Below are 18661 nucleotides of genomic sequence, written 5' to 3'. Positions count from 1 at the left end.
TGACTATAATAAATAACATATACATGACTATAATAAATAACATATACATGACTATAATAAATAACATGTACATGACTATAATAAATAACATATAAACATTCCTATAATAAATAACATGTACATGACTATAATAAATAACATATACATGACTATAATAAATAACATATACATGACTATAATAAATAACATATAAACATTCCTATAATAAATAACATGTACATGACTATAATAAATAACATATACATGACTATAATAAATAACATATAAACATTCCTATAATAAATAACATATACATGACTATAATAAATAACATATACATGACTATAATAAATAACATATACATGACTATAATAAATAACATATACATGACTATAATAAATAACATATAAACATTCCTATAATAAATAACATGTACATGACTATAATAAATAACATATACATGACTATAATAAATAACATATACATGACTATAATAAATAACATATACATGACTATAATAAATAACATATAAACATTCCTATAATAAATAACATATACATGACTATAATAAATAACATATACATGACTATAATAAATAACATATAAACATTCCTATAATAAATAACATATACATGACTATAATAAATAACATATACATGACTATAATAAATAACATATACATGACTATAATAAATAACATGTACATGACTATAATAAATAACATATACATGACTATAATAAATAACATATACATGACTATAATAAATAACATATAAACATTCCTATAATAAATAACATGTACATGACTATAATAAATAATATATATATAACTATAATAAATAACATATACATGACTATAATAAATAACATATACATGACTATAATAAATAACATATAAACATTCCTATAATAAATAACATGTACATGACTATAATAAATAATATATATATAACTATAATAAATAACATGTACATGACTATAATAAATAACATATACATGACTATAATAAATAACATATACATGACTATAATAAATAACATATACATGACTATAATAAATAACATATAAACATTCCTATAATAAATAACATATACATGACTATAATAAATAACATATACATGACTATAATAAATAACATATACATGACTATAATAAATAACATGTACATGACTATAATAAATAACATATACATGACTATAATAAATAACATATACATGACTATAATAAATAACATATAAACATTCCTATAATAAATAACATGTACATGACTATAATAAATAATATATATATATAACTATAATAAATAACATATACATGACTATAATAAATAACATATACATGACTATAATAAATAACATATAAACATTCCTATAATAAATAACATGTACATGACTATAATAAATAATATATATATAACTATAATAAATAACATGTACATGACTATAATAAATAACATATACATGACTATAATAAATAATATATACATGACTATAATAAATAATATATACATGACTATAATAAATAACATATAAACATTCCTATAATAAATAACATATATATAACTATAATAAATAACATATACATGACTATAATAAATAACATATATATAACTATAATAAATAACATATACATGACTATAATAAATAACATATATATAACTATAATAAATAACATATACATGACTATAATAAATAACATATACATGACTATAATAAATAACATATACATGACTATAATAAATAACATATATATAACTATAATAAATAACATATACATGACTATAATAAATAACATATATATAACTATAATAAATAACATATACATGACTATAATAAATAACATATATATAACTATAATAAATAACATATACATGACTATAATAAATAACATATACATGACTATAATAAATAACATATACATGACTATAATAAATAACATATATATAACTATAATAAATAACATATACATGACTATAATAAATAACATATACATGACTATAATAAATAACATATATATAACTATAATAAATAACATATAAACATTCCTATAATAAATAATATATACATGACTATAATAAATAACATATATATAACTATAATAAATAACATATAAACATTCCTATAATAAATAATATATACATGACTATAATAAATAACATATATATAACTATAATAAATAACATATAAACATTCCTATAATAAATAACATATAAATATTCCTATAATAAATAACATGTACATGACTATAATAAATAACATATACATGACTATAATAAATAACATATACATGACTATAATAAATAACATGTACATGACTATAATAAATAACATATACATGACTATAATAAATAACATATATATAACTATAATAAATAACATATACATGACTATAATAAATAACATATACATGACTATAATAAATAACATATAAACATTCCTATAATAAATAATATATACATGACTATAATAAATAACATATATATAACTATAATAAATAACATATAAACATTCCTATAATAAATAACATATAAATATTCCTATAATAAATAACATGTACATGACTATAATAAATAACATATACATGACTATAATAAATAACATATACATGACTATAATAAATAACATGTACATGACTATAATAAATAACATGTACATGACTATAATAAATAACATATATATAACTATAATAAATAACATATACATGACTATAATAAATAACATATACATGACTATAATAAATAACATATATATAACTATAATAAATAACATATACATGACTATAATAAATAATATATACATGACTATAATAAATAACATATATATAACTATAATAAATAACATATAAATATTCCTATAATAAATAACATGTACATGACTATAATAAATAACATATAAACATTCCTATAATAAATAACATATAAATATTCCTATAATAAATAACATGTACATGACTATAATAAATAACATATAAACATTCCTATAATAAATAACATATAAATATTCCTATAATAAATAACATATACATGACTATAATAAATAAGATAACTGTTGAAAATGGTCTCTATCGGTTATTTTGGAAAGTTTTATATTTTTTTTTAAATTTTAAATATAATTTTAATAGCCCTTTACTAAATTCACATTTTAAGCTTCTAATACACAAAATAAAATTGTGTATGACATTTTAGAAAATGTTTTATAACTTGCTGTGGTTAAGGTTTGGCAAGATGAGTGCATAGGATGTGGCTTTGCATTGCACAACATAACATGCAATTAAGAACCTAGGCAAATACATAGAAGAAGGACAAATACACATTATGTGTAATTTTATATCAAATTTAAAGGAACTGGGAAATCAGATATTTTCTTTCATAATGTAACCTTTAACCCCTTCGCTGCTAAACTCTTTTCACGCCCCTGTGCTAAGCTGATTTTTAGCTTTTTTTGCTGCTTACATTTAAACACTATTAAGTCATATTTCAGTAAGTGACCCAAACATTTTTTTTTTTAGCAGGCTCTCAGATTCAGGATATCAAATATCAATATACCATTATTACATTTATATTTCATTGCAGGTGTAAAGGCTGTAACAAATGTTTGGCTTTTGAGGGGTTGTAATAACAACATTTTAGAAATAAAAACACTTTTGCAAGGTGATCATCTGTCTATACAGACAAAATGTGCATATGTATTTAAAAGGGATTTGTCCACAATAAAATACACTTTATTGTGGCTCTAACAACATTTCTGTTTTTTTTTCTATTATTAAGTCCCTAAAGCTCCCTTCCAGAAAAGCCATATTTTTTTTTGGTGGGGGACCACTACCATTTGAAAGAGGGATTTTTCTATATTAACAGTGGTCACATTCAGTTATTCTACGAGATCTCAACACTGGGGCATGAGTAGAGTATGGTTGCTAGGGATACCGCAGTGTGTGAAGGGGCAGGTCATTAAACAGTCTGTTGGTCAGACACGAAAAGTGCTACAGGATTGGATCTTGAGGGACATCGATTTCAACCATTTAATGTAGGTGATTTTTGAACGACAACACAATTGGCCTATCAAAAGTATGGTTCAGTGAGTACTCTCCCAATGGATATGGTGGTATAGTATACCCTGGAAGAGTCCAAATATTGTAGCCCTATTGAAGTCAGTTATATATCCAAATAAGACTTTTAATAAAACAAAAGCAAAATGAAGAAATAAAAAAATGAATGAATAAACAATTTAAGCACTTGCTTTCACAAACTCCTGTGCACTTGTACCTGCTTCTTGATCTATTGGTTTGAACCTGGAAGTGAATTTGGCATTGTTAACAATACACTAAGGACATTACCACAGCAATCTGTTTCCAGTTTGCAAAGTAGCAAGGGAAAAAGCAGGAGAGTACTACCTAACCCCAGTAGAGCAAAATACCACTGATTTCACTATGACCATTCCTCAACAAAATAACTAATTAGACTAAAATAACTTATCAACAGTTTTCTAAACTCTTCTAAAAGCAGAAAGTTATAAAGACTAAAAATGCACAATCTTGACTTGCCTGTCTCATAACTTCCTCAAATAGCAACAAGAGGAGGAAGAACCAACAAAAGAGGAAATGCTTCTACCAGGGCGTCTGAAATCTCAATGAGAAGAGACTTGGCTAGTAAATGTCTGTACCCTTAAATTGTGTTTGCTTGAAAAACATATAGTTAAAAGCTGTTTAATTTTTACACTGAAACTAATGGTGCAGTCCTAGTTTTGTACTTTCTACTAATCCACATTTTCAAATGATTATTTTTTTTCTGGTCAGAAATGTGAATTTAATACTGAAATACATTTTCAAATGTGATATTTTAGGTGAAAAAAGTTTCAGAGATTGTGTTCTGTAAAATCTTCTAACCTTCAATTTGTTTCCAATTATCCATTTTCCCAGGTGGAGTGTATTACACTGTTCACAATAACTCAATTACCTTTATTTTCATATTTGAGATAACTGATTTTGCTTGTAGTATTCCCACCTATTCTGGGCATGTTAATACTTTTATAATGGCTATAAAACACAACATAGCCAGTAGAAGAAATTACACTCCCTGTGAAGGTAGCAGATATGATATAAACATTTTAATTTTTAAAAACTTTTCTCTCTGTAAGTACTGGGCTTTGCTATACAGACAGAGATAAGATGATGAACCATGTATTTGTATAGTAAGTGATAAAATAAGGAGATCTGATTTTTTTCCTTTAAGATCAGCAAATTTTTTATTGATTGTGTTATCAAAGAACAAAACCTAAAAGAGCAATTATCATGCATTTTATACTCTGCTGTTGGTATAAAAAGTCATTGGTAACACATTAAGGGGAAACTAATATTACAGTACACTGTCCCTTTAACTACAATGATTCTCTAAGCAAAAAAAGCATCTTACCAAGGGCTAACAAAGAAAAATAAATAGCCTACAAATGTATGCTAAGTAAACAAGGAAGCAAACACTGAAGAAGTATTCCTAGATTTGCTAGGATCAGACGGACTCCCAGGATAATTCCAGACCTTCCACACATTCTGGATTTTACAGGATTGTCACTGTTTGGGAGGTCTGCTCACTGAGTCTTAGGCACCTCCTCTTGTCAATGCCAATGTCATGTTATCTATGGATTGTCCTAGCTCTGCCAATGTCACAAACCTGACTCCCCCTAGCCTGACCTGCCCATAACACACACGGACACAGACACGCCACCCACCAAACACCATTGAACCACTACCCACATGATACCTCACTTCCCTGTCCCAGAAAGCCTCAGGGGCATGTGGAGAGGTATGTTATTTTCTGTTACCTGAATATCAGGAAAAACCTCCAAATTATTGATTTCGCTAAAACCATAACATTAGCACAAGCCTTACTGCTTAAAGCCCAATCCTACAGATAGCATCAGCCCTATCCCTCATGGCCTATAACATTACACCCCTCCATAAGAGAGTTATAATGTTTAGGGCTAATATTCTAAGTAGAAAACACCTCAACCCCAAAACATTTACAAACAAATCTTATCTAATCAGTTTGTGATATAGGCAGAAAGGGGATGCCTACAAATCATAGCCACATCCCCTCTAACACCCATATTCTCACACACAATTACACAATTATACAGAGAACATTTGTACTGTGAACTGAAATACTCAATGCCCTGGAGTGCCATAGCTTCTCCAGCTTACTCCCTAGATCTATGCCCACTCACAAATGACTGATTCCCCAAGATGCCCACTCCCTTATTCTGATCTTCAGCAACCATTGTTCTATCTCACACTTTATCAAGTTCCCCTTTCCTTTTTTGTCCAGCATCGATTAACATGCAACAATAATACATCTACTGCTCTCCGACAATTTAATCCCTCTAAAGGTTTACAAAAAAGTCTAAAATCCACAACACCTTACCTTCTAAGACTCCTCTTTATCATCTCATCTGTATAGTGCCTGATTAGTCCATCTCAAAAAATAAACCTCAATAACCCCCACGCTAGAGATGTGCATTCAGACGAAATGCACATTCGTCACAAAAATCCGAAAGAATGCACCAACAAAAATAAAGAAAACTAAATCAATATTCATTTGTTTTCTTTATTTTTTTTTAAGCATTTAATATTTACATTAGTTCGCTCCCCATGCTTTCCAGAGCCCATTAAAGGGACAGTCAAGTCCAAAAAAAACTTTCATGTTTCAAATAGGGCATGTTTTTAAACAATTTTCCAATTTACTTTTATCACCAATTTTGCTTTGTTCTCTTGGTATTCTTAGTTGAAAGCTAAACCTAGGAAGGCTCATATGATAATTTCTAAGCCCTTGAAGGCCGCCTCTTATAACATGCTTTTTTATTTGCTTTTCACAACAGGGGAGCGCTAGTTCATGTGAGCCATATAGATAACAATGTGATCAAGCCCGTGGCTTGTGGCAGACACTGCACTAATTGGCTAAAGTGCAAGTCAATAGATAATAAAAAAAATGTCATGTGATCAGAGGGCTGTCAGAAGATGCTTAGATACAAGATAATCACAGAGGTAAAAAGTGTATTAATATAACTGTGTTGGTTATGCAAAACTGGGGAATGGGTAATAAAGAGATTATCTATCTTTTTAAAAAACAAAAATTCCGGTGTTGACTGTCCCTTTAAGGTAAGTATTGTATCATCCCAACCAATATTCGGAAAACTAATTTCTCTGAATATTCGTTACAAAACTTTAGTTCGAAGCGCACATCTCTACAAAGGGGTCAAGTCCTACAAAAAAATGGGTGGGAACTCACTAAGACTTCAACCCCCTCACATTTGATATTATTTTACATACACACACTTAAACACACACACTGTATTTATATGTAAATAATCTATACACTTTGGTTAATGAAAGAAAATTAAATCCAATGAAGGGTTGAATGGTTGTCTTTGGGCCTGCAGTCCTATTTCTGCTGAGGGAACTAAATAACCCCAAAGCAAGCAACACAGAAATGTAAGCACCATGTGTTAAACACACTGCCCATTACTAGAGTATTTCCCTTTCCCTCTAATCAGACTGTGCTCCAGCTCCTCCCACCAGCAGCAGCAGTGTTTACTGAAGCGTTTCTGTTCTCTGTCCAGGGGGAACTTAGTTCCTCCTGCAAGAATAGTGCAGGAACTTCGTTCCCATGCGTTCCTATTCGACTTGACCCCTGTCTCTACACCAAGCATGAAAATATAACTCCATCTGCACTGCTGAGCATTTTTGGATGAAAACTTGGATCTTAGTTGCCTTTATGCAATGCAGTCTTTCTAAGCAACATTGTATCACTCTCATATCAATGCAAACCCAAATATATATTCTACGCTTTTAATGCCCTTCTCTGACCACTCTATTATTCCATGATCATTACCTTCCTCTCATGTACCTCTGTCAGGACCAGACATGTTTTTCTTTGTTTACTCATATCATAAGCTGCCATTCTAGAATCACATTCTGGATGTCTTTTCAAAGCATCTTGATGTTAGCTCGTATTTGTAGAGCACATACTAAGGGCTAATATTCAAAAATATTCTTTCACGATAGAGCATGCCATTTTAAACAGATTTCTAATTTACTCCTATTAGAAGTTTTTTTCTTTGTTCTCTTGGTATCTTTATTTGAAAAGCAGGAATATAAAGCAGCCAACCCATTTTTGGTTCAGCACCTGGGTAGTGCTTGTTGATTGGTGGCTAAATGTAGTCACCAATTAGCAAGCGCTAGCCAGGGTGCTAAGCTTATATTCCTGCTTTTTCAAATAAAGATGCCAAGAGAACGAAGAAAAAATAATAATAGGAGTAATTTAGAAAGTTGCTTAAAATTGCCTGCTCTATCTGAATCATGAAAAAAAATAATAATTTGTGTTTAGTATCCCTTTAAGGTATTGCACTTTATATTTTATTTTTCTCCAATGAACCGTTAGCAGGGGCCATCAATCATCCCGATTGTATTGGATAGGGATGATTTCAGTCCGTCAAAGGAGCCGCGGTCTTATGACCGCTGCTTCTTAACTTCCGTTTTTGGCGAACCAGAAACGATGGGGCTTTGATGTAGCATCCGCTCCTTAATAAATCGACCCCCATGTGTCAGTTCTTGTAGACTCAGTAAAAAGTGAGATTTCTGGTCAGAGAAAAAACAAGGGGGCTACTCTTCAAAAGAACCATATGGAGGGGTGAACAGCAGACAGGGGGTACCCACCCTACCTACGTCTGGCCCATTGCCACAGAACATTTATAGGAAATAAGTTTTAGTTTAATAGCCATATATATATATAAAATCAGAGTTTCATGGACTAATATATCTATCCCTTTAGAACATATTAAATATAATAACTTCCAGGCTGCATCCTATATTATTGTGCACCTGAAAATATTAATAAAAATGCATTCCAAATAAATTGCAGGCTCTGTAACCTTATTGTTGGCTAATAAACATTTAAAAAAAACAGACTGCACATGGAGTGACTGAGAAAACTTAAATGATAACATTGCTATTGTGCAACAGCAAAATAATCACTCTGAATGATATTGTAGATCTTTGATATAAGACAAAGACATCACTTGATAATCTGTAAGTATTTGCATGCTGACATTGCTGTCATGGAATGCGGAGAACAAATGAGAAGATTAGTACACAATGCAAAGCTTGTAATATAATTACAGTGTATGCAATAGAAGGAAGTAGAGATCTTATCAGCCAGCTGAGACTTTTGAGGCATTTTGCAAAGCAAAACCACAGGAAGTATGGGAGGGCACTTGTATCCTGCACAGTAACTTAAAATAACACCAATCTGATGTACAAGGATTTAAAGGGACAGTTAAGTCAAACTTAAACTTTTTGATTTAGATAGAACATGCAATTTTATTAACTTTCCTATTTACTTCCATTATCTATTTTGCTTTTTTAATTAGGTATCCCTTTTTTGAAAAGCATACTTGGGTCAGCTCAGGAGCAGCAATGCACTCCTGGGAGTAAGCTGCTGATTGGCCGCTGTGCATACATACCCTCTGGTCATTGGCTCACCTGATGTGTTCAGCAATCTCCCGTTAGTGCATTATTCCTCTTTTAACAAAGGATACCAACATAATGATGCAGATTGGATAACAGAAATACATTAAAAGAATCATGAAAGAAAAATGTTGGGTTTCATGTCCTGTTTAATTATACATCATACTAATCAATGTTTCTTACCGTATACCCCTTTATCAAGAAGGAGTAAGAATTCATTCACTGCGTTCCTCATCTCCAGCTCGGTGAGATCAAGAAGAGACACAACCTTAAAGTTAAGTTGTCTCAGTAAATTTGTTAGTTCGTATACATCAACCATGGGAGCTTTGAGTGGAGTGTGATTTTTGTATGACATGTTTCCAATAAGCAGAGCAACCTTATCTGTGGCTGCAAAATAACAAAAACACAATAGATATATTAACTATCAAACAAACAGGGCTAATAAAATATTTAATGATGTCAACAAATAAACAAATGACAAAATGTATGCTTACCAGATAAATTCCTTTTTTTTCTGGCAGGGAGAGTCCACAACTTCATTAATTACTGTTGAGAATATCAACACCTGGCCACCCAGAGGAGGCAAAGACACCCCAGCCAAAGGCTATACATATCCCTCCCACTTCCCCTATCCCCCCAGTCATTTGGCCGAGGGAACAAGGAAAAGTAGGAGAAACATTAGGTTATAGAGGTGCCAGAAGAAAATAAAAGGGAAGCCGCATAAAAAAGACAACGGGCAGGGTCATGGGCTCTCCCTGCCAGGAAAGAAAGGAATTTTTCTGTTAAGCATCAATTTTGTTTTCTTTCCAAAGGCAGGGAGAGTCCACAACTTCACTCATTACTGTTGGGAACCAATATTCAAGCTCCAGAGTACACTGAATGAATAACAAATGGGAGGGCAAAAAGAAAGGCAGACCCTAAACTGAGGGCACCACAGCCTGTAACACCTTTCTCCCAAAAGCTGCTTCAGTCGAAGGAAAAACATCGAATTTATAGCATTTTGAAAAAGTATGTAAGGAGGACCAGGTAGCCCCCTTACAAATCTGATCTATGGAGGCTTCTTTCTTAAAAGCCCAGGAAGAAGAAACTGCCCTAGTGGAATGAGCCGTTATTCTCTCAGGAGGCTGTTGTCCAGCCTGCTCATAAGCCAAATGGATGATGTTTCTCAGCCAATAAGACAATGAAGTTGCTGTGGCCTTCTGGCCCTTGTGTCTACAAGCATATAAAACAAACAAAGAAGAGGATTGTCTGAAATCATTAGTTGCCTGGAGATAAAATTTTAAAGCACTCACAATGTCTAGAATTGTGGAGCAAACGTTCCTTCGAGGAAGAAGGATTAGGACAAAAGGAAGGACCACCTTAGGTAGAAATCCTAACTTTGTACGTAAAACTGCCTTATCCACATGGAATACCAGATAAGGGGGTTCACACTGTAAAGCAGATATCTCAAAGACTCTGCGAGCAGAGGCGATGGCCAACAAAAATAGAACCTTTCAGGATAGAAGCTTAAGATCAACAGAATGCATAGGTTCAAACGGAGCTTGCTGCAAAACACAAAGAACAAGATTGAGGCTCCATGGTAGAGCAACAGGTTTAAATACAGGTCTAATTCTAACCAGGGATTGAACAAAGGGCTGTGCATCAGGAAGGTCTGCAGTAGGACCGACAGAGCAGAAATCTGACCGTAGCTGATAGGCTCAAACCATCCTGAAAAAAGACAGAATTCGAGCAATTCCCAGTTTGTGCCAGGGAAAACCGCGTTCCTCACACCAAACTAGGTAAGTTCACCACAGCTTGTGGTAGAAATGGCGAGTAACAGGATTACGAGCCTGTATCAGAGTATCTATGACTCTCTCAGAAAAACCTCTCTTGGACAAGATTAGGCGTTCAATTTCCACGCAGTCTCAGAGAATCTAGGTTTTGATGGAGGAATGCTCCCTGCATTAGAAGATCCGCACGGGGCGGCAATTTCCATGGAGGGGAGGAGGACATCCTCACCAGATCTGCGAACCAAGTACTTTGCGGCCAAGATGGCGCTATCAGAATTACCGGAGCTAGCTCCTGCTTGATGCGAGCAATGACTCAAGGTAAGAGAGCCAATGGAGGAAAAATATATATGAGCTTGAACCTCCATGGAACCGCTAACGTGTCCAGCAACTCCACCTGAGGATTCCTCGATCTCGACCCGTACCTGGGTAGCTTAATATTGAGACGAGAAGCCATGAGGTTGATCTCCGGAACCCCTATCTGAAAGGTTTCTCTGAGAACACCTAGGGGTGTAGAAACCCCTTGCCTGGGTGAAAAGACTGTCTGCTGAGGAAATCCGCTTCCCAGTTGTCCACTCCAGGGATGTGGATTGCGGAAAGAAGACAATTGTGGGATTCCGCCCAATACAGGATTCAAGGCACTTCCATCATCGCTAGGAAGCTTCTTGTTCTTCCCTGACAATTTATGTAAGCGACAGAAGTTATGTTGTTTGATTGAAATCTGATATACCGGGCAGAACACATTTGAGGCCAAGCTCTCAGAGCATCCAAGATGTTGAATGGAAGAGATGATTCTTCTCGAGACCAAGTCCCCTGAGATTTTCTGGGACCCCAGACTGCTCCCCAGCCTGAAAGGCTGGCATCTGTAGTCACAATCTCCCAGGATGGTCTCAAGAAACACGTGCCTAGAGACAGGTGATCTTGATGGAGCTACCAAGAGAGAGAGTCTCTTGTTAGCTTGTCTAGAACAATCTGTTGAGACAGATTTAAGTGATCTCCATTCCATTGCCTCAGCATACATAACTGTAGAAGTCAAAGATGGAAGTCAGCAAAAGGAATAATGTCCATGGAAGACACCATGAGACCAATCACTTCCATAAACTGAGCCACTAAAGGGTTTAGGGTGTTCTGAATGGATCGACAAGCTGACACAAGCTTGGAACATCTCTGATCCATCAGAAAGATCTTCATAGAGACTAAATCTATTATATTTCCTAGAAAAACCACCCTGGTGCTGGGAACCAGGGAACTCTTTTTCTAGATTTATCTTCCATCCGTGTGTCTGAAGGAGACACAGAAGAGACTCTGTCTGATATATTGATAGAGAAAAAGATGCAGCTTGAACCAAGATATCGTACAGGTAGGGAGCCACCGCGATACCCCGGGATCTGGCCACTGCTAGGAGGGCTCCCAGAACCTTCGTAAATATTCTGGGAGCAGTAGCTAAGCCAAATGGTAGGGCTATGAACTGGAAAAGCTGGTTCAGAAATGCAAACCGCAGGAACTGAAAAATGATCCTTGTGGATCGGATCATAAAGGTAAGCATCCTTTAAATCGATTGTAGTCATGAAGTGTCCTTCCTGAATTAAGGGACAGATGGACCTGATAGTCTCCATCTTGAAGGAGGGAATTCTGAGAGAGAAACTTGTTTAGACATTTCAAGTCCAGTATAGGGCGATAAGTCCCCTCCTTTTTGGGAACCAGAAAGAGGTTTGAGCAAAAACCTAGACCTCTTTCTGAGGTGGGTACCGGGATGAATACTCCCAGGGATGAAAGGTCCCGAACACAATCTAAGAAAACTGCCCTCTTCTCTGGTTTTGAAGACAGTCTTGAAAGAAGAAATCTGCCCCTTGGAGGACAAGATTTGAGCCCTATTTTGTATCCCTAAGATACGACGTCTAACACCCAAGGATCCTGAACATCCTGAACCCAAGCCTCTGAGAAAAAGAACAATGTGTCCCCTACTCGATCCGATCCTGGATCGAGGGCCGCACCTTAATGCAGATTTGTTGTCTGTGGGTTTCTTGGTCTGCTTGGATTTGTTCCAAGTCTGGTTAGGCTTCCAAGTAACCTTGGACTGTTCAGGCTTGGAGGATGATTGAGTCCTCTGGGTCTTTTCTGACCGAAAGGAATGAAAAAATGAAAAAAGAGGACTGACATTCCTTAGGTCTAACTTTCTTATCCTGGGGAAAGAATGAACCTCCCCCCCCCCCCCCCCCCCGACCTGGTCCAAATAAAACCTTCCCCTTGAATGGTAAGGAAAGGAGTTTTGACTTTGAGACCATATCAGCGGACCAAGATTTTAACCAGAGGGCGCTGCGAGCCAGGACCGCAAAACCTGAAGCTTTGGCATTCAAACGTACAATTTGCACATTAGCATCACAGATAAAGGAGTTGGCTATCTTTAAAGCCTTGATCCTATCCTGAAAATCCTCAAGAGGGGATTCCACTTCAATTAATTTCCGACAGAAAGTCACACCAATAAGTGGCTGCACCTGCAACTGTGGCTACAGCTGCTGCCAGTTGGAAAAGGAATCCCATATGTTGAAACATTCTTCTCAAGAAGCTTTCCAATTTCTTATCCATAGCGTCCCTAAAAGAGGAACTATCCTCTAGAGGTATAGTAGGTGTGCGTTTGGAGAGTGTAGAAATGGCGCCATCCACCTTAGGAATGGAGTTCCACATTTCCAGATGAGAATCAGGAATTGGAAATAATTTCTTAAAAGTTGAAGGAGAGAAAGGAGTTCCAATCCTTTCCCATTAATTCGCAATAATGCTCGCCATGTGGACAGGAACCGGAAAGTTCTGTGAGACCTTCTTGTCTTCATAGACCCAATCTAACTTAGGAATCTGATCAGAAAGCTTAGCTTCTGGAACCTCCAGAGTAGAAAAACCTCCTTTAAAAGAAAACGGAGATGTTCAATTTTAAATCTGAAGTTAGGTTCCTCTGAGACAGGAGGCTTAACTTCTGAAACCTCTGACTCCGAAAGTTAATCTTCGGATGCGACCCAGGTTAACTCATCCTCAGAAAGGCTATGCAGACTAGCCAATTCTGACTGTAGAGAAGGAGTATCCCCCAAATCAGTTGAACTGTGTTTGACCTTTCTCTTACGTTGTCCAGAGATAGGCAATGCATTTAGGGCCGCAAATACAGCAGATTGTAACTGAGAAGTAAAATCCGCTGGAAGAAAGCCACCTCCAACTGGAGGGATAAGCGTGCCATGGGTAACTGCTTGTGAAGAAGGGTTAAATCAGGGTTGTGGAGTGAGTGTATGAAGAATCTGGACAATAGAGTCCTGAGAGGTGGAAGGCTCAGATGGGATAAACTTATCAGAGGGATTAACTTTTCTAGCCCCCTTCCTAGGATTGGAGCAGGAGCCGAACCCTCTGAAGGATTCATATCAGAATCCTCCGTAGAATAATAATGGTTCTCAACAAAAAAGCAGCTAATGAAAAAAATCAACTGCGCAGAGAGGCACCTCTACCCACACCTATGCTGGGGTACTCACCGTCTCGCAGTACCCCAGACCGGTCAGAAGAAACAGACTCTACGGAGTCAGCGTCAAGGATCTCTGCAGTCTGCGACTAGAACCGGAGTTGCTAACAAGGAGGAAATTGTCTTTTTTGGGCAGCTTCCCTTCTATTTTCTTCTGTCACCTCTATACCCTAATGTTTCCACTACTTTTCCTTGTTCCCTAGGGGATAGGGGAAGTGGGAGGGATATTTATAGCCTTTGGCTGGGGTGTCTTTGCCTCCTCCTGGTGGCCAGATTTTGATATTCAAAAAAAGTAATGAAATAAGTCATGGACTATCCTTGCCTTTGGAAATAAATATACATTTTGCAAATATAGACAATATTATATCTGGAAAGTTCATTCTTAATAGGAACAAAGTGTATTACAAAAATGATCATAAATGGCAAAATATTAAAAACATTTCACTTCTATATATAAAATAAAAACAGAACTATAATTTTCAGTTTAAAATCCTACACAATTTTTCTACTTCCTCTTGTTGCAAAAGTGTAGTCTTAAAGGGCCATAATACCCAAATGTTTAAACGCTTGAAAGTGATGCAGTATAGCTGTAAAAAGCTGACTAGAAAATATCTCCTGAACATCTCTATGTAAAAAAGAAAGATATTTTACCTCAAAAGTTTCTCAGTAGCCACCTCCCATTGTAAAGAATTTCTAAGCAGCATATTAGTATGTCTGTCCTGGGACAGCTTAGGGGATGAGCCCCGTGCACTCTCATATTATTTCCCTATTCAGCTTACTATGAAATCTCATGAGCGTTAAGTCAAATCTCATGAGATCACAGTAAAAGAGTTCATGACCTCAGCACTGCTGATGCTGATTGGCTGCTGTTCATTTCTTCATTTTTTTTTTATTTTTTTACCTGCAGCTGGGAGCAGCTGAGTATAACTTTTTACACAGAACTTACTCTGCTGAGCTGAGGAGATTGTGAGGTAAAATATCTTCCTTTTTTACATAGAGATGCTCAGGTGATATTTTCCTGTCAGCTTTTTACAGTTATACTGCATCAGTTTCAAGTGATTTAGCATATGAGTATTATGTCCCTTTAAGGCTGTGATACACTGCACTCTGACGCGGCTGAGCAGGCAGAAATGAAAAGGCAAGACACACTGAGAGTGCATAGCCGTATCATCACGCTGTGCACCGCATTGCTTCTGAAGTTCAAATATTTTAACTCTGAGCGCTCAGCTACACGACCTGACGCGGCTGAGCGGGCAGAGATGAAAAGGCAGGACACACTGAACGCGCACAGCTGCATCATCACACTGCGCGCCACGCCACTCTGAAAAAACCACTGAGTTCACAAAAAACACAAATCAGTTTATAATTTAGTGATATAATTTTTATCATTTATTGCCCGTTATCACAAAAATAAAAAAACAAACAAAAAGACCACTATGAATAACTATGAAAGCAATTATAAAAAAACAGTCATCGATGAGTCCTTTAACAGTGATAACCTGTTGCTTCGTTTCCATGATATTCTGTGTTGAAGAGATACATAGATAGGCATCTGGAGCACTACATGGCAATGGAAATAGTGCTGCCATCTTGTGATCTTGCACATGAAAAACATTCTTGCAAAACTGCTGCCATATAGTGCTCCAGAAATGGGACAGCTCCTAAGCTTGTGTCCCTGCTTTTCAGCAAAAGATACAAAAAGAACAAAAAAATGATAATAGAAGTAAATTAGAAATTTGTTTAAAATTGCATGCTCTATCTGAATCATGAAAGAAAAATTTTGGGTTTCATATCCCTTTAACCACTGCCAACCCTAATTTACTTTTCAGTGTGTCTCCTTGCTCAGCTATGCACCTTATGTGCTGAGTCTATGTCTAATACTTGACAGAGATTTGGAGCTCTGCCCTTCAGTCATAGGGCCCCATGTAGTAACGCCTGCTGCCAGTACATACCATTACACTTGAGTGTGTAATCCTGCACCTTTTTTTCAAGCAAGAGAAGGGCCTGTCAATCACCCTGAGCAAGCTTGTTCAGGGTGATTTCAATCTGCCACCGCTGCTTCTTACATTGCTTGAAGCAGGCTCGCATGTGCAAGCCTTCTCTGCAAGGACTCAAAAGCAGATTGCACTGCTTTGTACATTGAACTCATAGGGCTCCATTTAAGAAGCTGCAAAAGCAACTTTGGAGCGTCTTCGGCTGCATGCTAGCATGAGCGAGCCTGCCGTTGATAGTTAAGAAGCAGCTGTCATTAAACCTACTATGTCAACAATAATGTGGCGTTCCTCAATCCCCCCGGACTTCCCTACCTGGGCGATTGACAGCTCCTACTTACGGCATTGCACAACCTGACAGGGATGGAGATGTACTTCCCTTTCTTCCATTGCTCAATGCATGGAGGTTGTGTGCCTTATAGTAGCTGCCTCAGATGCAGGTCCATTTTCCAGGTTTCATTTTTGGCCTCTTCAACTGCCAAAACTTCAGCAGGGAGGTAATGGGGACTATGGGACCTTTCTTTTTAGATCACAAGCACAGACAGTTCTTTACATGGCTGCAGACTCACCAATCTCTTGTTCAGGGGGGCTCCTTCCTGTTTCCATTTTGGACAGTGATCACCACAGAGCTAGCTTAAGTGGTTAGGAGGAAGTCTGGAGGTCACAAAAAGTGCAAGAAGTTTGGTCTCCTTTGGAGGCGAGGTTCCAAATAAGTGTTTTGGAACTCGGGGCAATCTTTAGGTCTTCTCAGAATTGTCCCAACCTCAGGCAAAAGTCTTTCCTACAAATTCAAACAATATTACTGCAATGGCATACATAAATCACCAAAAAGGAACTCACATGTGCTTGGCACTAATAAGATGGGCATTAACATCATTAGTCTGACCTCGGCCATTCACATGCTGGGATTAAACAATACAGAGGCAGACTTTCACCAGTGTCTTCACCAGGGGGAGTGGTGTCTGACCCAGGAATATTCTACCAGATAGTGATACATTGGGGTCTGCCAGAGATAGACCTCATGGCTTCTCACTTGAATCACAAACTTACTAACTATTGTGCTAAGTCTCCAGATCCTCAGGCAGACCTGATAGATGCAATACTGCTTTCAGGGTCATTCAATCTCATTTATCAATGCCATCCATTTGTGTTGCTATCCAGGGTGATAGCCAGGATCAAACAAGAACGAGCACCAGTAATTTTGATTGCTCTAGCATGGCGTCTCATGACTTGGTATGCAGATCAGATTCACATGTCCTTGTACCCACCTTGGTGTCTTCCTCTCAGAAAGGACCTTTTTTCCCAAGGACCTTTCTTTCATCAGGATCAGAAAAAAAACTGAATTTGAAGGCCTGGCAATTGAAGGCCTTTTCCTATCTCAAATAGTTTTTTTCTGATATGGTTATCAATTCTTTGATTCAGGCCAGAAAGCCTGTCACCAGGCATATCTATCCTAAAGTGTGGAAAAACTTTTTGTCCTGGTGTGCTAATAAAGTTTACCATTGGAATTCTTTTAAAATTTCAGTTTGTGCATTTCTGCAGGATGGTTTGGAGGAGGCATTATCAGCCATTTCTTTTAATGGTCAAATTTCACCTTATTTATCCTACATGATAGGAAAATTGCCAAGTTTCCTGATATCCAGACCATTGTTCAGGCCTTGATCAAAGTCAGACTGTTGATTCAAACAGTCACTCCTCCTTGGAGCCTTAATCTGGTTTAAAATGTTCTTCAAGCCCCGCCATTTGAACCTATGCATGGTTTTGACCTTCAACTTTTATCCTGAAAAAGGTTCCTTTTATCTTAGCCAGAATAATTTCTGAGTTTACAGTTTTCTTCTTTTTTTTTTTTTTTTGCATTTTAAAATTTTTATTGAAGACATATGGGAAAAACAGCGAGGATACATACATAATCATAA

The 18661-nt window shown here is 35.9% G+C and overlaps 1 protein-coding gene across 2 annotated transcripts in view; it reads right to left on the bottom strand.

The window, feature by feature from the left end:
- Window positions 1-18661, bottom strand: part of MALT1 (MALT1 paracaspase) — a 259374-nt gene that overhangs the window by 93636 nt on the left and 147077 nt on the right. For both annotated transcript variants that reach the window (XM_053701166.1, XM_053701168.1), the window contains one exon: window positions 9676-9879. In XM_053701166.1, the coding sequence (XP_053557141.1) occupies window positions 9676-9879 (204 nt within the window). The remainder of the gene's footprint in view (window positions 1-9675; window positions 9880-18661) is intronic.

The sequence above is a fragment of the Bombina bombina genome, chromosome 2, assembly GCF_027579735.1.
Source record: "Bombina bombina isolate aBomBom1 chromosome 2, aBomBom1.pri, whole genome shotgun sequence".
Lineage (NCBI taxonomy): Eukaryota > Metazoa > Chordata > Amphibia > Anura > Bombinatoridae > Bombina > Bombina bombina.
The sequence above is the reverse complement of the archived record's forward strand: the minus strand, read 5'-3'. Positions and strand labels throughout refer to the sequence as shown.